The 27,113-nt window shown below is 31.5% G+C and overlaps 2 protein-coding genes across 2 annotated transcripts in view; one reads left to right on the top strand and one right to left on the bottom strand.

Annotated features, from left to right (window-relative positions):
• Positions 1-6,156, top strand: part of LOC129223171 (1-phosphatidylinositol 4,5-bisphosphate phosphodiesterase-like) — a 187,421-nt gene extending 181,265 nt beyond the window's left edge. The window contains exon 31 of the mRNA XM_054857738.1: positions 5,682-6,156. The gene's annotated coding sequence lies outside the window, so the exon portion shown is untranslated. The remainder of the gene's footprint in view (positions 1-5,681) is intronic.
• LOC129222722 (2,3-dehydroadipyl-CoA hydratase-like) overlaps positions 1-27,113 on the bottom strand; it is a 33,203-nt gene that overhangs the window by 1,974 nt on the left and 4,116 nt on the right. The window contains exons 3-6 of the mRNA XM_054857254.1: positions 21,975-22,057; positions 19,346-19,490; positions 11,788-11,937; positions 5,613-5,786 (exon numbers count right to left, since the gene is read on the bottom strand). Of these exons, the coding sequence (XP_054713229.1) occupies positions 5,613-5,786; positions 11,788-11,937; positions 19,346-19,490; positions 21,975-22,057 (552 nt within the window). The remainder of the gene's footprint in view (positions 1-5,612; positions 5,787-11,787; positions 11,938-19,345; positions 19,491-21,974; positions 22,058-27,113) is intronic.

Raw genomic sequence — 27,113 nt, 5'->3', positions numbered from 1 at the left:
GTTAGATTGGGAATCTGACCTCACAAGGAAGACCAAACATTGTCAGGAGTCAAGATAATAGTTCGACTCGCCAGCCAAACTAATGTTTTCTTGTATATGCAATAGTTTGAAAGTTCAAAAACCATTAAAATTTATTTAGCATCTTCTTTTGTTTCAAGGTGTGAGTCATGTGGGCTGTTGCAAGCTACATATTTATTTTCAAACTTATATGCTTTACCCATGTTTTTCTATCACTAGTAAATTTTACATTTTGAGCCAAAGTTATTTGCTTAGTGAAAAATCAACTTTTTTTTCCCCTCTGTAAGAAATGCTTTTATTACTCATTTTTTCAGTATCTATGTAAGTATTTATTACTATGAAAGCAAATTTTTACAAATAGTAACTTCTGATACTTTTCTCAAAGTATGGAGCCTTACGATGCTAGTCAATTTTGACGGAAGTGTTCCAATTCAAATAATGGGTTGAACTTCAAACTATAATTCAATACTAAAATGACCATCTGTTGTGTGTAATTTACACAAAAGCCTACTCTTACAGAATATTACATCAAATTTATCAAAACGTAGATGAAATTTTAGTAACTTTTTCCGGTTTTTATGCAATAATGATCTACTTCAAGGTGCAAGTGGAACCTCAAGATATTTTTTGTTCTTGAAATCCTTTTGCATGACTAAATATCTTTACAAAAGGTTTTTTTTAGTCCTCACTATCACTTTGTGTTTATCAGTTTGATATTTTTCACTCTACCCTAGGGTACAGATTTATTTTTCTGACTAAGTGTAAAGGTAAGTTCTCATAGTAGGATAAGTTCTAACTTTATTTTTGAAATTAAAATATTATAAAGTCATTCTACGTCAAGTGATCTAGTGATCCCCGCTCAACCATCTCTGAATTGGATGAAATTTTAGAGCTGTAGATATATGCCTTTGAGAAACTAACCTATGCACGTTTTCAGCTTTCAAGATCCAAATCCTGAGGATATAGGTTCTGTCAAAAAAAGTGCTCCAAAATGGCGGATCAGCTTTTTGACATGAACTGCATATTAAGGCTAAGGTTGCAGAACATTTCCTCCCACTGAAAGCCTGAAGTTTTTTGGAAATTTGTTTGAATGTTAATACGTTCTTGTATTTTGTGAGTTTGAGCTTCTTAGATTTTGTGTAAGCATGCATGTAAAATTGAAAAAGCGCAGGGGGGAAATTTTTCTGTATGTTTTAGGTTGTCATAAATTATGGACAAAATCAAAAGCTTGTACTTTGTAACTCTATTGTCAAAATACTTGTTTTTAATGGGTTGAAGTTCCAGAGCAAAAACGTTGATTTTATAAAAGATATTGTTATCCAAAGTGTCTATTAAAATTGCTCACATGAAAACTAGCCTATTTTCAATGCGCTTAGTTCAAGTTTGCTGCCTTGCATAGTTTTTTTTTCAATGGTCTTCTTTCAGATAAGGATGCAAAAATGAGTTCGAAATTCAGTCTGTCATAATAAATTGTCTTATTTAAGCTAAGGCTGCAGAAAATTTTTCACACTGGAATTCAGAAAGTTAAAAAAATTGAAGTACTTTTAGTTGTCAATACATTGTAGTATTTTTGTGAGTATGAGTTCATTAGTTTCTGTGTAGGATGCATGCAAACTCTTGAAAACCCGCATCTGGGAAATTTTTTTTCTGGATTTTAGGATGTCATAAATTTTGAACAAAACTTATTCAAAAGCTTGTACTTAGTCATTTCTATCGTCAAAATACTTGTTTTTTATGGGTTACAGCTGCAGAGCGTACATATTGATTTTGTAAAAAAAATTGCCCCCCAAGTGCTAATCGAAGTCCTTCACTTGAAAAATAATCTATTTTCAATGTGCTGTAGCTCAGGTTTGTCTTCTTCAATTTTATTTTCATTAGCACCATTAACAGAACAGATTTCCCCCCATAAAAATAGGTTTTTTTGATGGTGTTCTTTCAGATTAGCAAGAAAAAAAAATAGAAAATTAGCTTGAAATACTCTATATGGTTTATGAGAAAATCTCGTTTTACAACGACCAATGAATCATGATTGCCATGGCACGGTTTATAGTGATTTTACAACTTCTATTAGTCAGAAACAGTTTTTTTAATAGCTCTTTTTAAAAGTTAGCATATTAAATATGATAGAAACAGAAAAATATCTTGTTCGAGGAACATACTAATGCAACATAAGAGATCAAGATATTTTTCAGTTTCTTTCATACTCAATTTGCTAACAAACTTTTTATTAGAGAAATAAAAATCTACATCTGATTAAAACCATCAGTAAAACTACTGTAGACTAGTTTTCATGGCAATCATCATCCATTATACATTATAGAATGATATTTTCTCATGATGGATATACAGTATTTCAAGCTCATTTTTTCATCCTTATCTAAACGAACAAGATTGAAAAAAAAAAAACCCTATTTTTACAGGAAAAAAATCCGCTCTCTTTAATAGTACTAAGAAAGAGTATTGAAGGCAGGGTTCGAAAATATCATATATCCGAAAATATCCGATATTTTGATATACATCAGCAGGGCCGGATTTGGAAGTGTGGAGGCCCCGGGGCTACGAAGGAGTGGAGGCCCCTAATCAGGATCCGAAAAGATCATCATATTTTCGAAAATATCCGATACTTTGATATATATCCAAATATTTCGATATATATCTGAATATTTTAATATATACGTATATCTCCTATATTTTCAACCCATGAAAGTTAGAATATTTTGTAAAAATTTTATTGTGGGGGCCCCTTTGTTGTGGAGGCCCCGGGGCAGTAGCCCTGCCTGCCCTCCCCTAAATCTGGCCCTGTATATCAGATATTTTCAATCAGTGCAAACTTAAGACATTAAATAGCAACTGCTTTCTAAAATCAGTTGTTTATTTTTTTGTGTTATAATTATAATGCATCAATTTTAAAATTCATGTTTCTTTCATGATTTATATTCCTAAATATACATTTTACACAAAATGTTACGTACTTTGAATGGCATTGAAGTATAAGTAATATTTACAATCATCTGTAAAATGTGATGATTTAATTCATTAGAAATAAAATATAGGATAACTGATACATTTCTATTAATAATGATTGAATTACTTAAGCATTAGATGCTTTAATCATTTTGCTTTGGTTAACTAATTTTATGAATGTTACATATTTCATAAACAAAATATATGCATTAGTCAGCCCATACTACACATCCATAAGGCATTTCGTTCTGACCAATTAAAATTGTTACATTACAAATAATTATATGAATAAAAAATAAAGTAGAAATATTATATTATTTTCATTATATTAATGATACATTAGTATGTTATATAAATATACTGAATTACTTTTGATTATTTTTAATAATTAAAATAATAATATGTTTCGATTAATATATTTAATTTTTATATCGCAAATGTTGTACTTTGCAAAATAAATATTGAAAATATCAAAATATGATATTTTCAAAATAAATATTGAATATATATCGTGATATATATCATGATACATATCGACCGATATATATCGGCGAACCCTGATTGAAGGTGAGAAACTTGAGGTACAGTACATTACAAACAGATTTTTCAATGTGAAGGATTTTGGTAGCCACTTTGGATGACAATATTTTTTACAAAATCCCTATTTACGCTCTGCAACTAAAACCCATTAAAAACAAGTGATTTGACAGAATTGGGAAGTACGAGCATTTGAACTATTTTTGCTCTAAATTTATGACACCCTAAAATCCAGGAAAAAAGTTTCCTAGATGCACGTTTTCTAGGGTTTGTTTGCACGCTACACAGAAACTAATGAACTCAAACTCACAAAAATACTATAAGGTACTAGCAACTAGAAGTTCTTTAAACTCCTGGAATTTCAGACTTCCAGTGTGGTAAAATTGTTTTGTACTACGCAAGGCAATTTGTTATGACACAGAATGTCAAGCTCATTTTTTCATCCTTATCTGAAAGAACACCATTGGGGGGAAAAACGTATTTTGAAGGAGGGAAATTTGTTCCTTCTAATAGTACTAACCAAAAGAATATGCAAGATAACAAGCTTGATATACAGCACATTGAAAATAGGCTATTCTTCACTTGAACAGCTTTGATAGTCACTTGGAATGACAAGCAATACTTACTCACTCTAACCCATTAAAAACAAGTGTTTTGGCAATATAATTTTGAAGTATGAGCCTTTGATTCTACTTTTGTTCAGAATTTATGACAAACTAAAATCCAAGTAAAAATTTCCCTTCTGCACTTTTTCAAAAGTTAATATGTGAAGCTGCACAAAATCTAATGAGCTTAAACTCACAAAAATGCTAGAATCTAGAAACAGGTAAACATACTTTCAGCTCCCAAAATTTTTGGCTTCCAGTGTGATAAAAGTTTTTGCAACCTTAGTTGCAAAGGCAGTTTGTCTCACAAAAGCTGATCCAACATTTTGGAGAACTTTTTTGGCAGATCCTCAAGATTTCGATCTCGAAACTTGAAAATTTGCATAGGTAAATTTCAAAGGCATCTCTACAACTCTATAAAATTTCATATAACTTGTAGATGGTAATGATTTGAAGAATCAGGTCAGTTGAGGTGGAATGAAACCTCCAAACAATGTACAGTAAAACCTGTGTAAATTGACCACTTGTGGTACAGTACTTCAATGCTCAACTAACATAGGTCCCTTCTCACCTTCTTAACACCATAACAGCAGTGGTGCCTAGGTATAGTATAATAGCTATGCACTAACGATAAAAACCACCAGTGGTGGCATCAGGTGGAAAACTGAAGAGTTAGAATTAATATCTCAAAGACGGTTTGAGCGATGGGGAAAAAGTGATTTACGAAGCTATAAGACACCATTGATTTTTATACAAAAAGATACCTTGTTGACATGAATGGAAGAATAAGATGGCTAAAACGTGCATTGGTTTTTCATGATTACATAAAAACGTCCTGGATTCACGTTCCTGCAATGTCACAAAATTTGAACAGGAGAAGAAATAAATCTACTGGGTAAAACTTGAGAATGATATGTCAAATAGAGGTATAGTGTTACACACAGCTTGCTGTTTTTTTTACTACCTCAAATCATTTTCTCATGTCAGTGTAGGAAATCACGGAAAACAAATGTGCATTTTAGAGTTCCATTCTTTATATTAATGTTCACCAGGTGTCTTTTCTTACAAAATCAAAAAAGCTCTACAACATTGAATTACTTTTCCCCCATCTCAACCTGTTGTCGAGATAGAAATTCTAACTCTGCAATTTTCCACCAGGTGGCGAGGAAGGGGTTTTATTCAGTAGCCTATGACCACTTTACTATGCCCTGATGCCACTTTCATGAACATAGCAGCAGCTGTTCCAAAGTTAAGAGGGTGGGAAGGTACCTTATCGGACACCTTGTATACGACATATAACTCTAATCCTGACAAAAGCCTTTAACTTAGACAAGTAATCAACTTACAATGGCGGTTATTTTTACAGGTTTTACAGTAAAAAGGTTTTCTTGCCCAAACTACAAGCCATTTGACACTATTTTTAAGCCTTATATTTAGAATAAAAATTAATAACAAAAAATTTAAATAAAAATGAGTAGATAATGTTACCTTGAACTGATTCTTTTGATAAGACATGCAGCGAATTCTCATGTTCAAACTGCAATGCTTCTTTTAAAGATGGAGAATCATACATTGCATGGTATGCTGAAAGTCTATCAGCTCTCAAACATTCCTGAGGAAACTTACACAGACTATTTGCAAGACTGATTGCGTTTCCAATACCTGTGGAAGCAAAACAATAGCAAAGTGAGCTCACAGAAGCAGAAAACCAGTACCAAGAACCAAGAGTGAAAAAGTATATTTATATAAATTAGACAAGAAATTTCATTTTAAACATGCATAAATAATTCAAAGAAACTTAGTTTTGGAGCCAATCTTTCAACAGCTTATGAACTACTAGACAATTGCTAAGAACATATTACAAATAAATATGATTAAAAGGTGGAGTTAAATTACATAATATTTGTACCAATGTAAGGACTGTGTATAAAATATTAGTAATTGCACGCTAAACCATAGACAACAATGAATTACTTCTGATGTGAAGAATATTAATTTTGAAACTTATTGCACGTGTCAAACATTTAAAGACATTAATGATCTTAAAAATCAATTCAGATCAGCATAAAATAAAAAACAATTCACTATGGGACCAGCGATCAATCACTGTCAATAGAACCATTACTTCCACATTATTTATTTTCTGTTGTAATTTTGATTACTTACATTCAGGATTTTTTTTTTTTTTTTTTTGGATTCAAGTTGCGTTTAATGTTTTAAATATTAAATTAATGCCAATTAGCTACTTTTTCAGTTTTAGTATGCATATACAGATAACAATACATGTGAAATAAAGTGCTTTTAATTTTTTTTTCTGAAACACATTTCATGCTTACTTTTAAACTGAGCAGTCATTGTTTATGAACCAGTATAATTCACTGGTTTGAAAAATTAACAACTTTTTAAAGAATATCTATTGCTGCACCTTTTTGAGGAGAAGAATGATGTAATTATATTTCCAACACGAGGTACTCAGCAGTAATCGCTGTTGAATAGGTTGGGTTGTGTACATAGCCTATGGATAACAACATTGCAGATATCATTGGAAAGTCTTGGAGTAGAGAAAAGGGGAAAAAGTGAGCAAGTTCTCTCTACTATAAATAAAATTAAAACAGGGTTTAAAAAAAAGTGAAAAGGGGGGAGGGGAGCAATTTTGCCCTTTCTGGATCTGCACTTGGGTAAAAACAAACCTATTGATGTCTCAGTTGTAGAAACACTAGTAATTACTAGAAGGTAGTGGCCAACACGAAACATTTTCCTATATTTTTCTTATGACTTTACACGGAGGCACATGTGTACCAATGTTTCAATTTCATACAGGAAATTTTGTTTTAGTGTCCACAAAAAATCAGCCATGCACAGACATATTTTCCAAAATGGTCAAAATGAAGTCAGCAGACCTCAAAACATTCAAATCCATATCAATTTGAAAATTGTCACAAATCCAATACTTTCTTCTACATATTTACTATAAGGCCATTTCACTGAAAATGGTCATTTTTTCCCCGCAAGAGACTTCTCATACATTTCATTGCTTATTAAATCAAAAAGTTGAGTTATTTCACCAAAATATATCTTCATTATCATTTAAAATTACTTTTTTAAAGAAGTATATGTCCTGACATGTGCAGTAGGGTGGGCCGAAAAAACTTTTTTTGGAAATCTGTTTTTGGATAGTGCGGAAAAGTTGTTATATGGGCCCGTTATTACCCATAAAAAATTTCGCTAAATTTGTTTAATATTTAGCCGGCGCTATTTGACCTTGAAAAACTGAAAAAAAGGGCAAAAATGCACTTATTTCAAAAAAAAAAAGGTGGGGGTCGAAAATAAAAGTTTGAAGCTAGTTTCAGCAAACATTAGAAGTATCTGTCAGTGAATTAGTTGAAATCCTCAAAGACTTTTATACATTTCATAGAATATTTAGCAACGCTCCTTTAAGACTGAAACATTGGAAAAATGAAAAAAAAAAGAAATTAATAGTAGTTTCGAAATAAGTAAGTACTGAAATGTTACGCAATACGTTACTTAGAAAAAACAGTGAAAATTCAATCCATTTTATGCGACATTGGTACGCCAATTTTAAAAAATGCACACACTCAAATAAAAAATAGTTACATAAGATGCTAATTTTTTAATCTTCGGTTCCAATTGTTTCTCCTGGATAATAAACGGCGCTCAACTACTTCTATTATTCCTAAGATTATTTTATAACTATTTTATATATATTTGACAAATAGAGCCCTTGAGTATTAAAAAAATGTGAATCCTCTGAAGTTCCTTAAACTGATTAATGAATTGAACGCAAGTATTCTTCTTTTTCTCAAGCCATTTCTTCCTCTCGACTTTATAACCCACTTAAGAGACAAAACCCCCCGACAAGAAATGTTGTAATTCTACACCTCCACAGCTGGGAATTAAGCAATTAAAGGGGTCCTCTCTTGTGTGCAATGTCCCCAATGAGTTGCCACTGAGGCATCTTATACTGGAATTGGACAGTTGCACAAAGTGGCCACATTCATATTCTGGAGCTATCGAACAACTTCTTAGAGATTGTGAAAAAAATTTGGTGGTCAAATTTGATAAAATTGACTGCAATCTTCTGGTTTTGGACATGGAAAATATAAAAAAATTAAGTACTGAACAACAATATTTGTATAGAATCTGTCTTGCCGTAAAAGATGGTAGTTGTCCTTCAAGCGTGGCTGACAGTAGCCCAGGCAAACTCAGTCAGTCATGCGCGATGACTGACAACTACAAACCGTTTGTTACGCTTGCATATAGGCACTCCAACTCTATCAGAAAACTTTACAATGCTTGTAAAGTATGTAATTTTAGTTTATGCTCCAATGTGGTTTGAAATAAAAATGAAACCGAACTGCCAGTACCGCGCCCAACATTTTTGGAAAATGATTTCTCTTGCAAGGCAGTTTCCAGACAACGTTATGGAGATAATTTTTAAAGTTCTGCATATTTCGCTCATCCTGAACAGCTACATTGACAATGTTGTTTGACTCAAGAAAATACATTCGATAATTAGCGGTTAGGCGCATTCTGAACTCCAGAAATAAGAAGACGAAGAGCTCGGATGGTGTACGATTTTTTGAGCGTCCTAAACTCAATTTTGAAGCCGTTGATTATGTTGATTTAGTTGATTGGGCAAACTGTGTTGTAACAGAGCCACCTCTTACAATGCATCTAAAAGACCAACAATGGAAAGAAATGTGCAAAGAACATTCTACAGAGTTTACTTTCGAGAAATTTCCCTGTCACACGCAAGCTGTGAAACGTTGTGTGAAACTAATAACCGAAGCTGCAATAAAAGTTCGTGGTGAAACTGCACGAGATGGATACATTCGTGCTAAACTTCAAGCTAGGAAAGAACTTCCATCATTTGATGACAAGGGACAATATTATTCCAAAAAATAATATTCATTATGCATGAGGTATTATAAATAAAATTTGAAGATTTCTTTTTTAAAATTTTATTATCTATATATGTAGTTCTCGAAAATGTATGATACTATTGCATGATAATATTTACTATGATTAATGGCGCTATTTAATTAATTAGTCTATGATTTAATTTTGAAAAATGATTTCCACATTGGTTTTTAAAGAAATTCAATATTTTTTCATTTTTCTCCAATTTTTGATGTCGGAAAGGAGCGGTTAAATGCTCATTAAAATCAATGAAACATTTTATGGGCTCGAACTGGCTCATTATATAACATTTTGGGTGCATTCCAGCAAAATATTTGAAATTTATTTTTAAAAAAAAAATTCGACAAAAATTCATTTTTCTCTTTTTTTTCGGTTTTTCAGTGTCAAATAGCGCCGGCTAGATATTTTTTAATATCCAAGAAATTTTTTGTGAGTGCTAACTAGCTCACTACGCAACTTTTGCGCGCTATCCAAAAATTGATTTCGAAAAAAAAAATTTTCGGCTTATTTCGGCCCACCCTAATGTGCAGGACAAATTGAAGGCATTTTTGTGAAATGGCCACATACATACTATTTTTTAACAGTTTAAATTATTCCTTCTTCTCAAAAAATGAGATATGCTTTTGTTCTTTTTTTTACATTAGAACCTTAACCTTCAAAACCTACAATTTGTTTCCTCATTGCTAAATTAATAGAGAAAAAATATCAACTAATTCATACAGTAAATTTCAAGAGGTTGATTTATCCCTGCACCTGAGTCATGAACATAAATAATATTTTAAATAATAAAATCATTTAATAAAAAGATAACTGTGTCAAGAGTATCTTTGTATCAAATGTAAAGTTTAAAAAATGCTCAATGCTGTTTCATAAAAGTTTTCAGTTCTATAACAAATTGTTGGTGAAATTTTGATAGTGATTGTCCTGTACATAACGGTGGAATGACCCTATAGAATACAGTAAAAATGAGGGTATATTATTGCATTACATAGTTTAGAAATGTGTAAAATGTTAGGACAGCAAGAAATAAGCACAGGTAATAACCACTATAGTCGGGGCAAATCTAACCTGTCAGCATTGTGAAGTGAAGGCTACTCAGATCCTTTTCACTCACAGCATTATGACACTGCCAGGTTAGGTTTGCCACAACTATAGAATGCATCTGATGCATAAGTTGGTGGGAAGGCATAACAACAAACAGAAATAGCTCCACTGGTGAACTTGATCGACAACGAAATAAATAAGTAAATGGAAAGATACATATGTTTTCTTTTAATTTAAATCACAACACTAAAACAGGTACTTGAATGTGATTTAAGTACAATTATACAGTTAAAACTTACTTTTGATCAAACATAATAAGCATTCATAATGTTGCTAGTTTTCGGTGTACTCAAGTTTGATTTTTATCCAGAAGCTTTTAAAACATGGGGTACATATAATCGTCTCAGAGTAACACTAAGACATGTAATCCCAGGACTAACACTAAGCTATCCTACTGTTGCTCTGAGGCGATGATATATCTGGACAATCTTTACAAACACAATTTTACAGAGAGTTTTAAACATAAAATCTTAAATAAAGGGATTTTTCCAAAAATTTATTAATACAGTAGATTTTCGATAAATATTGGGAGACCGGGATAAATTTTAAAAATCTAGGAAACTACAAAAAAACAAAAAAAAAAACAATAGAGGTGGCAAGTATGTTCTCAGCAGCATAAAGCTATATATTGCTAAAAAAAGTAATTGTAAAAAAAGCACATAAACCTCAAACAAATGTTTAAAAAAGTTGAAAAGGACTAAAATTGATGAAATTTTGTCTGAACAGTGAACAAAAGTATTCTTAAAAATATTGAGTCACTGCTTAAAACTGCTCAAAACAAAATTTCTGAAATCAAATCATAGGAATGCCAACAGGAATGAACTAATATGGCAAACAAAAGTAGAGCTTGATTAGGGAAGTTCATTAAGTTTATTTACAACTCAAGTGTTTCAAAATGTTCAAATGTGAAACAGTAAAAAGAATTAGCAGTTTATGTATTGCATTTCTTATCTGAAGTTGACATGATTTCTTTCACCACTCCATTCAAATCAAATCTTTATTTATTAAAAAGTGACTGGCTTTAAAATTTTAACCAAAATAGGGCTGCCAAAAGAAACATGACAATCTGTCTTAACAATTGAGATATTTGCATGTTTTTCTTGATTTGGCGCACTTGGTTCAAAAGGGCTCATGGCAAGGTGTCTAACTTTCTGTTTGGTCCCAAAAGGTTCACTTCCTGATTAATGTTAAATAAATAAAAAAGGTAAAGTTAATGAAAATTATTTTTCATACACCATTAATTGACGAAACATTTATTTTCATGTAACATAGATGTTCATAATAATAGATGATTTTTGAAAAAATAAATAACAATGAAATATAAATAAATAAAATAAATAACAAAGAGCATAAAACACAGTATATTGTTATAATCCACCTCATCATTGACAAGGCTTGGGAAACTACAAAAACCAATAATTTTATAAACATGCTGCCTTCAAAATTTTTAAATTAAACAAGGCTTCAAGAAGAAAACTTATTCCACCAATGCTTGATTTTTGTATAACAGTGGTTTCTCTAGTTTCCAATTGGTTTTGAAGCAAATTCATCCCACGATAAATGCCAACAATTATGAGGTGGACTACACACATCATACTGGAGAAATTAAATTAATTACCTGTTCCACAAGCAGTAATTTTTGTAGCCAGACCCATTTCAAATGCCTCTCTTGCATTGATGCCACGTCCCGTAAGTATCAAGTCAAGAGCACGAGATAATCCTATCAAATGTGGAAGCCTAGCCGTTGATCCATTTACAACAGGAACACCTATTAAGGTTTAAAAAAACAAAATCATGAACAAATTCATCATAACATAGTCACAATTATTTCAAGGCTAATTGGTCAAGTATGACTAAAAGGATGCTTACATAAAACCTGTATAGTTGGGGCAAACCTAACTGGGTAGCTTCATAATGCTGTGGTCAGGATTTGACCTGGCATCATTGTGAGTGACTTTCACAATGATGCCAGGTTAGGTTTGCCTCAACTATAGTTGAGGGTGGTAGACCTCAAGATTCAGAAATTTTTCAAGTGGCCAATGGCCACTAGACTCAAAAACTTGATGGCCACCAGTTTTACCGGGTTTCGAAAACAGCGCTTTAGTACGAGAATGGGGGGGGAGGGGATATCAATTTGTATTTTTTGAAACAAATATTATGAAAGTGATGCTTATAAGATATAGTTTATAGAAATATATTTTTTTCGTACTATTTTTAATGATGTATAGGATTTTTAATGAAATACAGGATTTATGAGACAACATGGAACATTGATTATGGCAAAGGAATGGTAAAATGGGGGGGGGGGGGGGGGCTTTGTGCAGTTAAAAACAAGTTGCCTTTTCAAGTTTTAAATTAATTAATTTGTCTTCCTATTTTGACGATTTTCAGAATAAAGGCTGTTTGAGTTAATTGGGAATCAAATAGGATCGGAACGACCTTTGAGGGTTTATGTAAAAAAACATACATTTTGGTGTTTTTTTTTTAAAGAACCAAAATTTGCATAATATTTTCATACTTTCAGAACAAGATTTAAAGCAAAACATAAAACTGTTTTAGAAAAAGAATTTGAAAAAAGTACAGGGTTCATACACTTTCGGTTAAAAAAAATTCCCCGACTTTTCCAGGTTTTCCAGCTATTTTTTAGAAAATTCCAGGTTACTCGCTTCATTCAAAATTAAGCTTAAGTATCAATATTTTCAAAATAGTCAAAATCGTTCAAAGTAGCAATGCATAAGACTAAAACTTCTCCACTTGTAAAATAATAAAAAAAAACCTGGATTAAAAAAAAAAATTCTATCACAAGGTTTTTTTTTAAACATTTTGTTTAAAATTGTTTTTATTTGTTTACTGTTTGTTAAAAACAAAGTACTTTCAACTTATTTTAACGTTTCTTTGATGCCACATATCATGCATATTAGCGTTTTGCTGTAATCGGCACCAATCTTTCTCCGCTTTTGGTTTACGATTCTTCTTTTTACTTTCTTTTTAGTATGTAACACAAAACATATTGAGCAAAGTACAAAGCTATTTCTCAGTATAAATATGATTAACTTGTTGCATTGATGGGCGTACCATATAATGCATTCTAACAAAAGTCAACATCCGTCGATCATTAGGCCAATGCCAATAATCAGTTTTGTTGTTTTTCCTTTTGCATATAAAGGATGCTTGCATTAAAATTAAAAATTTTCTTTTTTGCACATTTACTTTCAATAGACTTTCAATAGACATTGAGATAAACATCTAATTATGTTCTTGTAAGTTTTTGTCTACTTCCATCTCGCAAACGACCAAATATGGCGACTAAGTAAAAAATTTAAGACGGAGTAGATTTTTAAATTTGTAGCATAAAAGTAGTTATAAATAATAATTTATCCTTGAAAAACTACAATACAAAATAGTCAGTTTTTAGCTCATAAGAGTCTAAATCAATGAGAATTTTAAAAAATGTTCTGGAGATAAAATTTCGCATTTTTCCAGAAAATAATTACGAATTACACGGAAAAAAAGGGCACATTTTGTGGTTTTATCAATACTTTGCTTGCAGTAAATATCCAATGCCATTTTCGGAAACTTAGGCACTTAAAAAGTCTTGTGTACTGCCATCTTGGGAATGCCCAAATATGGCGGCTATGACAAAAATTAAGAAATAATATTTTGAATTTGTAGCTGAAAACAATTTAAAAATAATAAATCTTCATGAAACTACAATTCAGTTGAAAAGTTTTTAGCACATTTGCGTCCAAGGCAATGAGGATAAGATTAAGTTTTAAGAACAAAATTTTTCATTTCTCAAGAAAATTACATATTTAAAATAAAATTTAAAAAAAAAAACAAGTTGCAGCACATTTTGCATTGTTTTCAATAGTTTGCAGTTAAAGAAAACATCCAACTTTGCTTTGTTTTTGGAAACTTAGGCATTTAAGCATCGTGTCTACTTTCATCTTATGAATGACCAAAAATGGCGACTACGTCCAATTCGTAGCTGAAAAGACTTTTCGATTAAAAAAAGATTTTCCCAATTGACCCTACCATTTGCAGGCTTGTGTTTTAGAAGGAGGAAAATGTTCTTCTCCAGTTAAATTTGTGCATAATTCCTGTTCACCCTAGGATTTTTTTCTTTGGAACTGTTTATTGGCAAATATGGCGTCCACAGAAGTTTTTTTGGTCGCCTTTTTTATTTTATTGCAAGCGTCATTTTGCCTCAAAACTTTTACACTTTTTTTTTCAGGAAACATCGATAAAAATGAAGATTAGAACTAAAAATACGAAATTCCCTGGGAAAAAATTGGAAAAAAAAATTTGGGGGGGGGGGGGGGGGGGCAAAATTTGAAATTTCCCTGACATTTTTAACTATGTCACGATGCAAAAAAAAAGTTCGATTTAATATTCCATTTGAGCAACTAAACTAAAAACGTGAAAAGGTAATTACTTTGAAGGCATAATCAAAATTAATCTGAAATATAATCTAAAATATAATGATTCCTTCTTGAAATCATGATTATAGTACGCTAATTACTTGAAAAACAAAGTCAAGACAAAGGAGCAAACGCTCTGATCTTGTGCAAATGGCTTCCTAATTCACTGTATTCTTGCTTACTTTACATGGCCTGAATCGCGTAAGAAGAACATTCAAGCAACGTAAAATAACCAACATACAGGAAGGCAATGAGAAAGAACATGCAAGGTTTGTAAAATAAACAACATTCAGTCGGAGTACGGTCTCTGTCGGTGAATCCTTATTGTACTGATGCATCTGTGGAGTGGTGTGAAATTCTTTTCTTAGGATCAAAAATAAAAATAACCCCCCAAAAAAGTTGGCGACTGTAGAAATTTTTTGAGGTCGGCAATTTTGAAAACTGAGTCGCCACGTGGCGAGTGGCGACCGTAAATCTTGACCTTTAGAGGGTGGATATGAAGTGATGCTTCTTCTTGGCAGATATAGTGTTGTCTGTTGCGATGTAATTACCATGTTTTAGAAATTAATGTTAATGCCAAAAATATACAGAAATAATATAAGTAAAAAAATAATAATAAATAAATTAAAAAAAAAAGAAAAGAAAAGAAAAGAAGAAGAAAAGTTTAAAACTCTTAATGGAAATAAATTTCCCAGTTGCAAGCAATAAAATTTAAACAATTGAGTTAGATAAATTGTTTGTTTAAAAAAAAATGGCAGAGAGAGCAAACAAGTAAAAAAATTAGAATTCATGCTAGGAGCAGTGGCTCCAATTCTATGCTTAAATAGGTGTAAACTCCAATTCTAGTTAACTTAGAAGTTCTGAACAAGTTTGATCTTGCACAGGAAAAATTTGTTCTTTTCATTTCCATATATATATATATTTTTTAATGTGAAAGCATTATTTTACCGTCAATTTTACAAAAATGAGAATATTACTTTTTTTAATTATCTACCTACCTCAATCAGTCTTATAAAAATGAGATCATGTTAAATAGATTTCTTGGGACAGCCTGAACTTTCCTATACCAGGTTTGCTTACATGTCCCAGTTAAACTTGTGGTGACAGTATACAAACATATATAGGGTAACGGTATCAGTAACAGACAGTCATAAATAAGGATTTAAATAATAAGAATTTTAGGCGAGTAAAACTGATGTTGCTGCGACCCATGAATACGGTGCAACCATCTAGTGTATTGAATATTATGAGCCAATTGGTATTTACAAGGCAGTGGTGGAAGGTTGTGAACAGCCACCACGAGGTCTGCCGGTGTTTCATGTCATTTGGATTTATGAAGGTTTCAGATCTAAAAATAAAGAACTTTTGCACATTTTGAAGAGAAAAGAGGAATTATGTCTATTACTCAATCATTCCTCATCCTAACTGTTAGGGAGTATAATCAGAATTGTCGGTGTCTGTTACTAGAAGTCGGGCTTTTTATCGAATTGAGCAAATAAAAATAGAATTAATAAATTCAGAGAATCCAGAAGCAGCTAAATGCTTGATGAGATGTAGTTGCATGAGAGAAAAATAGCTTTAAAAACTCTAAATACATTGAAAGGCTTAGAAAATTGAGTTAACCTGAGAGCAATGTCTTAAGCATATCTGTGACTGGTGCCGTTACCCTACCTTAGCTAATTTTAAGAATGATTTTGAAAAAAGAACTTTGTCACTTCCCCAGCATAAACAACAATAAGCAATCCTTGATTGTTCAATAACACATTGAAGAAAAATAAAAAAAATCAGCCCCGCAATGTGAATTACTTGCAAGATTATTTGTGAGCAAAATTTTGGGACTATATGTAATGCACAAGTTTGCACATTAAAAATACATCTACAAAGAATTCTTTTGATTATAAGTTTATGTGATATAACTATGATCTGCTGGGAAGCTTTTAGTTGATGCTCCTCCTGCACATTTTTTTAAACAAATTTAACATGAACCTAATATAGTAGGCAAATTTCATTAAAAGAAAAAAAAAAAAAGGTGGAAATAGAAAGGATATAAAAAGGGGGGATGGTAAGAAAGTTTAAAAAAAATTGCATGTGCTTTAGTAGTCAAAACAATGCTCACTCAGATTTAAGGCTGAGTGCAATATTTCAATATACAATCGGTCTCTGATTTAACAAACCTCTATTTAACGAATTTTTATTTCCCCCCCCCCGACTAAAATGAAGGCAAAACCCCATATTTAATGAATAATAAATCCAGAACTAACAAATTGTTTGAACAGCTGAAAAAAAAAATGTTGATTTAAGTTAGGAAATATTTGATTGTTTTCCAAATGACATATCCATGTTGTCTGAAGCGGAAAAATACTTTTATTGGAATCTGCAATTTTTGATGGATGAGGGGGGCAACCAATGAATAGGGATTCAGATGCATAATGAAAGTCCCATTAAAACATACTTTTTCAAATGCTTTACATGGCCTGGAAATTAAAAACGTATTTCATGCTTCATGCAACAGGCTGTAAATGACATAGTATATTCTTCTCTCCATAAAGTCGAAACAGAACTATTTCGAGTCAAGTATCAAAGAAATTGTCAAACATCTATTACTCAGTACTTTAAAATTTCAAAATAACTAGTGTGTAATAATTCTTAGAATGCTAAACAAAAAGTGTACACTTTCTAATTATGGGTATTTATGCAAAGTTGCTTATTAGAGCTTTTAGATAAAGAGCAATTTTTTTTAACACCCCAATATTGCGAATAACCCTGATTTAACGTATGGAAGTTTCAGCCATGATGAATACATTAAATCGAGGTTCAACTGTATGATGCAGACTTTCTGGTACATAATTTACAACTTCATTGTAAAATAGTTTATCAGGGAGTGATTGTGGCCAGAGTTAAATCCAGAAAATTGCGGAAGTAAAATAACAGATCATTAAATCTTCAACATATCTTCAGTTGTTTCAACAGAGAAGAAAAACAAAATCCTTCCTCACCACAAAATTATTCAGTACTTTTATCCTAAAAAGTCTGCCATTAGTAAAAAATACTAAATTCAACAACTGTGCAAATGAGTCTATAAATTCTAAAAATGAACTGCAAGGCTAGACACATGGAAGATTGTGAATACCTATTTTGAAACTTTCAGATGCCTAATTGCAAAAAATCTTGAAATCCGGATTTTCTCAAGAGCACAATCACAAGTTTTAAAAATGTATTTGAAATGAAAACAAAACTGTTGAAATTAGTATAGAGCAAGAGCCCACGAGCGCAAGAACTATATCATAGTAGAAAGGCCCAAAATTATTCTGCGTAAGCACATCACAGCAAATGAGAAAGATTTACTATTATTTAAGCTGAGATGCGCTGGCTTTGGCAAGAAACTGGTAGCAAAAGTTTGGTCAAAAATTGAGTCATTCCAAGTCAAATGACCTCGTCGTCTCCACCCGACCATCTCTGATTTGAACGAAATTTTATAGGGGTGCAGGTATACCTTTGAAACTACCCATTAATTTTTAGCTTCTAAGATCGAAATCCAGAGGATTAGGGTCAATAACAAAAAATACTTCCAAAATGGGAAATCTGCTTTGTGAAACAAATTGCTATGTTCAGGGGTCATGGAGGCCATTTTGGAGCCCACTTTTTTTTTTCTTCTTGAGGTAGTGTAGATTCTCATGATTTGTGTCTTCGCAGCTGAAAATTTGCATAGATCAGTTTCAAAGGCATTTCTGCACATCTTTAAAATATTCTCAAATCAGAGATGGTTGGATGGGAACCACCTGGTCAGGTTACATAAAATGAATCTATGATTAGTTTTTGCAGCAATTTTACGCACCTTTGTGATCTATTTCCAGTCAAAGTCAGCGCAACTTAGCTTAACGAATAGTGAACCTTTCTAACATGCTTTGATGTGCTTACGGCGTAAAAAAAATTTGAACCTTTATATTATGACCTAGGTCTTGCACTCGTGGGCTCTTGGACTAGTATGCTAACCATATAATGGAACAAAATAGTTAAAAGTAGGCAATGAAGATGAAGAGATTTATAGCTACTTTCACAAAACTACTAAAGATGCAAAGAAAAGCAATTTTAAATCATTTGTGATTGAATCCTATAAGCTTATAAATTGTTACACTTCAGGAATTATTAGGGCCCATTCAATTCTACATGTCGATATAAAGGTAACAACCAGTAAAAAGGCAAAGCTAACTAAAGATTTTTTTTAAAGGTTTTTATATCTTGAGCAAATACAGTAAAATCCCTCTAATGCTGACACTAACAGGACAAAATTTTTTGTTCGCAATACAGGGGTTTATTAATGTTACTTGCCTTGGAATCGAGGAATTGAAAATTGTCCGCTTAAGAGGGGTGTCCGATAGGAGGGGTTTTACTGTAGCTGTATTGTTCCTGCCCAAGACAAATTTGACTGCAGGCATTTGTTAACATAGCTTTCCTTTCTTAAAAGTTCTCTGTGGTAGCAATTCTTTAGCATATGCAGACATTTATACTATATTTACTTACATAATAGCAGCTGCTACATTCTTTTGTTGAAAACTGAAAGATCAAGTGTAATTCCCTATGATTAAAATAAACTTTCCATTGTAAGAAAGAACCAGTAAAACTTGAAACACTTTTTAAACTATTGGTTAATGATTTCAAATCAGTCGTATAAGAAAAACCAGAATATTTATAAGAAATTAAAACTGTAAATAAAGTAATATGCAGGGAAACTTATTCAATGAAGAACAAACTAACCAAACCTCCTATTAAAAAATCCCATGACAGCAGTTTCTTCTACAACTCGAAGATCACACCACAATGCTAACTCAAATCCACCAGCAACAGCATAGCCATTTATTGCAGCAACTACAGGCTTTTTAAGTAATTTTTTTGTAGGACCCTATAAAGAAAAGAACTATTGCTTCACTTCAAAAAATATTTGAAATATGTATGCTTAGAGAGAAAAACTGGCTGTATAAGTGATGAGCCAGTTTCAAATGACACCAATTTTTAAAACGAAGACTAGTAGGGCAATGTGGGTCAGTGAAATGGTAAAATAGTTTCCCAATTTGTAATGCCACATACAGTCTGAACACTGATTAGATGGAAAGGCAAACATCCGGTTTACAGGCAGAAATAGACACATCTATTAGTTTTCAGGGACGCCAGCTTTTGCAGATGCATATTAGCCTCTGAACTAAGCAGAGTCACATTCAAATGAGCTGAGCAAGCACATTAAATTTTTACTTTTCCCTCTCATACATATAGACTTGTCTTAACTGGACATTTGCTAATTTTATAAAATCTGCAGCAATATTTTCTATATGTTCTTAAACACATAGTTGACTCTACTCAAAAAATTAATTACGCTAAAGATCAAGGTATAAAATAATACCATTCATTTTAAACTCATAGATGTATTGTAATATTTTGTGGTTTATCGAAAATATTTGTTATAAAAGAACAATAGTTTTTGAAATAAACATTTTAAATATTAATTGAGAAATATTATTGTCCAGGGCCAGTGTAGTACTTATTAAGTTAATATGAGGCATGTTTTAATTTTAAATGTTCAACATAATTTGTCACTATCTTTGTCCCTTCCAATAGTATTGTTTAAAGCAATATTGAACTTCACAGTATGTTTTCTGAAAGAACACATATTAGGTTTTTTTTTTAATTTTAATTTTCCACCTTTAGAATGTGGAGTCAGCCTAAAATGTTTGGAAAAGGCAACCCAAAACTTACGGATCACAAACACCCCTGATTCACATTTACAAGGAGACAGATGTTTTCAAAGCTGGTAACAAAATTCTCCATTCTCAACTGAAGGGAGAGTTTTCCTCCCTTCTGTCACAGCTTTATTGTACAGTCAAATCTAACAAGTTACCAGTAGATGTACCCGAACAGGATAGCTACCAGTAGGCTGTTCTGTGAAAAACGTTAGCAAAGTTTGACTTGTGAAGAAATTACTGCTTGTCACAACACATGAGACAAGTTTTCATCGAAAGTAGCAGACACCTAGAGTTGATCAGGTCATTAGGCAAGTTACAAAAAGCTGAGCTTAGTATTAAGGAATGTTTGAATAGAAACATAAAATCTTAGACCAAAGACATAAAACCCAAAACCAGAGGCCTTCTCTCCATCAAAAAAAGACACAAAAGTTTGATAATTGCAGTTATGTATTTAAACGTTTAATACTTTTATGTGTCTCATTAAAACACTTCTTTGTTTCCAAGTACAATTGAATTTCTACATTTTCAATCCTTTATTTCATTTTATCCAGCTTTATCATGTTACTTTTCAAATGACATTTTTTAAAAATTTATTTCATGCATGTCAAAAAAAGAAAATAAAATACATCAGAAAATTATTTTTCACCAAAAGTAAATTAGCCAAAAGTACAATATAATCCTGATTTAAGGATTGTCAAGGGACTGGAGAAAGTTAATGCTAAATCATGGATATTGTTAAATTGAGGAACATAGTAGACTTTCATTGCAGTTAAACCAGGACCAACGAAATGTATTATCAAATTGAGGAAATTGTTAAATCAAATTATTACTGTAGTTAAATTTTATCAGTTTTGAGTTTGACTTTTAAAATCAAATGTTATTCAAAATTCAAAAATGTCTTACATATTAATACCCAAAATTTCTCTGCATGATCATTTACTATAGTTTGTATTTACTCTATTTAAATATTTATGTTTTTTTTCCCTCTCATTACACAAAGTTTTTTTTTTTTAGCTGAGACAAGTACAAGTCTTAGTTGTATCATCCTAATTTAAAACAAAATTACATAATCAAGTGTAATATAACATTAATATAACAGAACGCTTTTTACACTACTACTACAATACCAATAATAAGTTATTAATAAAATGCATGTTTTTGACAAAATATTAAAAGCAATACCTAAACTTTCAAGAAAGAGCTCAGTTACCAAACAATGAACTGATTAGTAATAATAAAACGCTTTCTTAATTGTCATGTCTAAGTGCTGAAAGTACATTATACAGACAAGAGGGTGTTCCAGTAATACAGTGAGTAATTTATCTTTCTGCTTGTTTTAAAAATGATATACTCAAAAAATTTGCTTCCAATGCACCAAATAATTATAATAATAACAAATAAATAAATAAAATAAATAAATAAATTAATAAATTAAAAAAATAAATAAAGTAAATAGTTTATTTTACATTGATTATTTAAAAAGGAAAACCTTCAATATATCAAATCAACAATGTTTTCACAAACACTAAAATATTCAACTCAAATGAACAGCAAAAATCTCTCTTAATGCACAAGTTTCTATGCTCATTTCGCATTTGAAATTGAATGAAACTTTTTTTGCAACTGTTAAGTAATTAAAACATTCATACCATTGGTCCATGTTCACTCTGGATACCATAAAAATTTCCTGTTGCAACTTGGTTTAAGTCATAACCGGCACAGAAATTTCCCCCTGTTTTGGAAACAAAAGTAATATGCTTAGAAGAAGTATTAATGCACTTTGAAACTTTAAACAAAAATGAAAAATATCAAGAATACACAACTATTCAAAAAAAAAAAAAAAAATGATTTTCATTAAAATTGGAAATAGAAATATTTTGTTACTGCAAAACTTATTGACTATGCACAGTAAACAATGAAAACACTTTAAAAAGTTGGTTTCAACAACAATTCCTAAATGGCGCGAAACTTTCATCGACTACAAGATATAGATTAAGAGATGCCAAGGAGATAATAACTTAATTACATAACATTGACATTGATTTACCATAAAAACATTTTAACATATATCTTTGGAATATCGGGTTGTAATTTAAAAAAAAAAAAAAAACAGGCACATAACAGTCTTGCATAATATAGAAAAATGCGGCGAACGGCATTCGCAGAAAAGTTTTGGCTCTGCAGAAAATATTTTTAAATTACTAACGTTAAAAAAAAATAAATAAAATAATCGTTTTTAAAAGAAGGGGGAAATAAAAAAAATCCCACATTTATTTTTGTTTCTTCCGAATATTTTCCTGTCTGCTATTCTTGCCCTGTTGTCTTTACTTTTTTCTTGTAAAAATTAATCTAAAAAGTAATGATTTCTTCTTGAAATCATGATTATAGTACGCAAATTACTTAAAGACAAAGATTCAAGACAAAAGAGCAAACAGTTGCAAATGGAGACTGCTTCTACTATGACTGTATGGTTGTTTATTTTATACAGCCTGAATCAGGTAAAAAGAAAATTCAAGCTATGTAAAATAAACAACTTTACAGAGAAAAAAAGCAGAGTTTTACGTAAAAAGATGTAGCTTATGTTTTATCTTTGTCAGCAACTTGAGTAGTTTCAGACCTACATGAACTTTTTTATTATGCCTATATGCTATTGCAAAAATAAATAAATTTAAAGCATTTTTTTTATTGCATTTGAACATAAATTAATTTTTTTATTCAAGCATGAGTTAGCCAAAATAATTATTTGCAGAAATTTTTCCAGTTAGGATTTGTGTTCGCAGAAAGCTTTTCATTTTATCTAAGTCTGGTGCATAACACATTGCCATTATAAGTTGCAAATACGGGCAAGTTGAAAACTTCCAACAGCTTAACTTTTTTTGTGTAATCCAAGATACAAACATATGCACGGACATATTGACACAGAGCCATGACAAACTCGTTAAAATGGATTCGGAGATTCAGGCAATGTGTTTTGATTGCCTCTTACACATAAATATGTATGGACATCAAGAAAAAATTAAGTCAAAATTCATTTTGACGTTATTAAAAGGAAATTTATGTTGAGATTTGACTGAAATTTTTTGTGAAGAGAATAGTTCTTTATACAAGGAAATAAAAAGTGCGTCTACTTATGTCTTCCGAGTAGAGTAAATTTTAAATCTGGAAGAATTTTTCGGATAATCTGAGTTTTTCATAATCGGAGGTGAAGTGAGCCTCAATTACCTCGGATTTTTGAGATTCTTCACTGTAACTGGAAAGTGATTTTGATTTATGTAGTATTAAATCACACAAGCAAGCTTCCCAACCAATACTGTGAACATTACGATTCGGAAATTCCAGAGCTACACACATACTAGATAGGATCCTCACAAACTACCAGGTGGGTAAGAACTTCTAGTTGATTTTCATTACAAGGGAAATTTCTGCTTTTCATATTCAGAGATGAAATGGGAGTAGGTTTTAGAGTAGCAAAACCAACTTCATTTTGAAGCAGCTAAATCTTAGTTTAGTTAGTCTATACATTTCATCAACTATTATATTTGATGCACTAACAGCTTAAAGTGTAACCTAATTTGGTGTGAGAATTTCTGTTGTCAGTGATGCTAAAGGGATGTAATTGTATTCCCAAAATCAGTAGTTAGTAACCAATAACAAAGCAATAATTCTCTTAAAAAGTTCGTATTGTGGACTCCGAATTCGAGTTAGCTATAAATTCGTTACTCGTGAAAAATTCGTGTTATAGCCATTTGATGTTGTAGAGGGAGTCGACTGTATAGTATATTGAATGTAAAAAAACAAAAAAAATGAACGCTTTTTACAATTTTTTTTTTTTATTTTTTGGCCAAAAATAATAAATTAGGATACACAATTGCATCTTAACTTAAAATGTATTTTCTGAAAGTAATTAAATAAAAAACATTGCTCAAATCACTTTAAGATAGGGGACCTATGGATTCCAAACATTTCAGAGTTGGACTTAGATTTTGGATTGTCATCTGAATTGCACAAGTTAGGTATCTAGTTTTAGGCTTTCTTCTTTTAACCTATAAATAAAATTGCTTAATCTTTTGTAGAGTAGCTCTTTCATTCATTTCTTGTTTTTATTATTTTTGTTTTGTCTCGCTTTCATAATATAGCTGCTTCCAATTACAATATTGATATTTGAGCTTAGCCATTCTATCAGATTTTTTTATAACCATTTTATTGTGAATCTAACTGAAAATGCTAAAAGTTCTCTCTTCTGCAGTGGATGTAACTGGTGCATTTAAAATCTAAGCTACCTTTAATAGTACTTGTCACTCACTAACTTCTCTACCATACTAATAAACTCATGCTTTTTATTTTTGCAATTATATGATGAACAATCCACAATGTCTACAGCTGAACACTGTCTAATTTGATATGCTACTGCCCATCACAAACAAAAGGTAAACCGTCAAGTGGGATGAATTGTTTTAGGCTATTTCCTTGTATCAGTGGATTTCGAATATGCAAGGCGAATTGAATCACCAACATTTTTTTTAGACTGCAAGTGGGTCAATTCAAAATTTTAAAAATAATTTTATCAACTTTTTCAATAAAAAATAGTACAAACTGTATGATACTACCGAACCGATACTAATCACTACATATGAATATGAAAATTTAAAAAATATTGGAGATATTTTGAACAATCTTGACAGCAATTTTTCATAGACTTGGAGTTACACTTGATTACAATGAAATGAAATCCTAAAAAAACTGAGAAGTTATCTTAGCATGCAATAAATATGTTGAAAGATGAAAAAGTCACATGTCTTGACCCCACATATGGAATCACACAATTAAAGAAAAAGTTTCACTCTTCTTTTCATTATTATAACAATCAAAGCACTTCTATGTTCTCACATTTGTCAAATAATTGCAACAATAAAATAAATACGTGCAATGCATTTTACACAGGGCCCGATCAAGCCAAACTGATGCCCAGGTCCTGAGTAGATGTTGGTGCCCCCCCCCCCCCATGAGAAAATCTGCACAATTTTAAAGTCAATGTTTCATACTAGAAACCTAATATATACTAGAAACTCCATTTTAAAGGAACACTAGTCGACCCGTGCGGAACTCCGCACTGTGCTTCGAATCGTTTCATAAGGCATTTCGCTTTTTAAGAATTTCAAAGGAAGAACATTATGAAGAAGAACCGAAAAAAAAGTAAGCGCAGAAGAGAACGTATGTAATTTAAACCCATCAGTAACAAAACCTCGTTAACTACAACGTTGTGATAATTTGATCATCACTCACCTTTTGGTCGTACATATTTTCAATTCAAACATAAATATCATTAAAAGTGTGGCTGAGTAGTGACTCGTGAAAAAGCAATAATTGTGCATGTAAAAAAACAGGTTGTGGCAAACAGAGTCCTGCCCATGTGAGCATCTGACGGGAAAAAAGAAATATTAAAGAAATATTTATTGGCACGGATTCGGATTGGCGCCATTCTAAGCAAGAGCCCGACACCCCAACAAACCTAGCAATTGTGCCTTCCTTTTCGAAAGCTATTCATTGAAGGAATGCGTAATAAAAAACAGCAAAAAAGCTTTTTTCCCAAAAAAAAAAAAAAATAATAATAATAAGATCATGCTTCTATGTTTTGTCATTAACCAGCATGATACGATTTAAAATTATTCGAAAAGCATGGAATTTGATTAAAGAATGACGAAGATCTCACGTAGCGATTGAAACGAACATTCTAGAGAAGTAATAAATTAGATTGAAAATAAGTGTTTTTATCTTTGAATATTGAACTATTTCACATAGAAGGTTGCTTTAACAGTTACGGCTTAAATGCCCGCACATGTTTCTCTTTTAATCGAACACTTAAAATTCAAAACCAAAACCAGTTGAACTTAGTCTGTTTTTTAAGTGTAATTTTTCGAACGTAGACAAAATGTTTTTTTTTTTCAGCAGAAAGCAGAGGAGTAGAAAATGATTTCTTGCTAATGAAGTTGATAATAATTTTAATGCTTTCTACCGTATTCACGCGAATAAAAAATTAAACGTTTACTGGGAGAAGCTCGTAGTTTTAATTTGGCGTAGTATTTTTTCATTTGTACAAAAAATCGAACACTGCTATTAGAAACATCTACATTTCAGCATATAATGAAAATGTTTTTCTGCACAAAAAGGATTTCCTTTTGGTAAATCTAATACTTTTTCATGCTTACATTATGCTGAGTGGTCTGGATGTAGTCAAAGCTTAAAAAAGGAAGAACACTCTTCGATTAACAGTCAACTTATCCGAATGATAACTGTAGCCTGCATAAAGGAGTCGAAACTCCAAGTAGCAATCCCACTGCATTTATTTTATTACGTTTGTATGTTATGAGTACATGTAATGTGTAATACTAATATAAATTTGATATTCTTTCGGACAGCATAAACTTGCCCGAAGTTCGAATAGTTTATAGCCGAACGCTCTACCGAAAAAAACTTATCAATTTAACCGAACAACTAAGTCCAGTGCTTTTAAGCTTTATTAAAATATAAACACACACACAGGCTTTTTTTTTTTTGCTGAAAGTGACGTAAAAATGGAAAACTGCATTAGAACTTTGTTTTTTAAAAATGCATAAAAACTACAGGCAGCATCAAGGTTTTGAAACAGCAAGGGGCGTTTTCGAAAACTTGATTTTTCGACCGTAAGTCTATTTTTCTTCATTAGCCAGCCTGATAAATTTTAAAATGAGAAGGGAATAATATATAAGATAAGATATTGAAGAAACATTTTTTTTATTCTTGAAAATTTT

Source organism: Uloborus diversus, chromosome 5 (genome assembly GCF_026930045.1).
Source record: "Uloborus diversus isolate 005 chromosome 5, Udiv.v.3.1, whole genome shotgun sequence".
NCBI lineage: Eukaryota > Metazoa > Arthropoda > Arachnida > Araneae > Uloboridae > Uloborus > Uloborus diversus.
The sequence above is the reverse complement of the archived record's forward strand: the minus strand, read 5'-3'. Positions and strand labels throughout refer to the sequence as shown.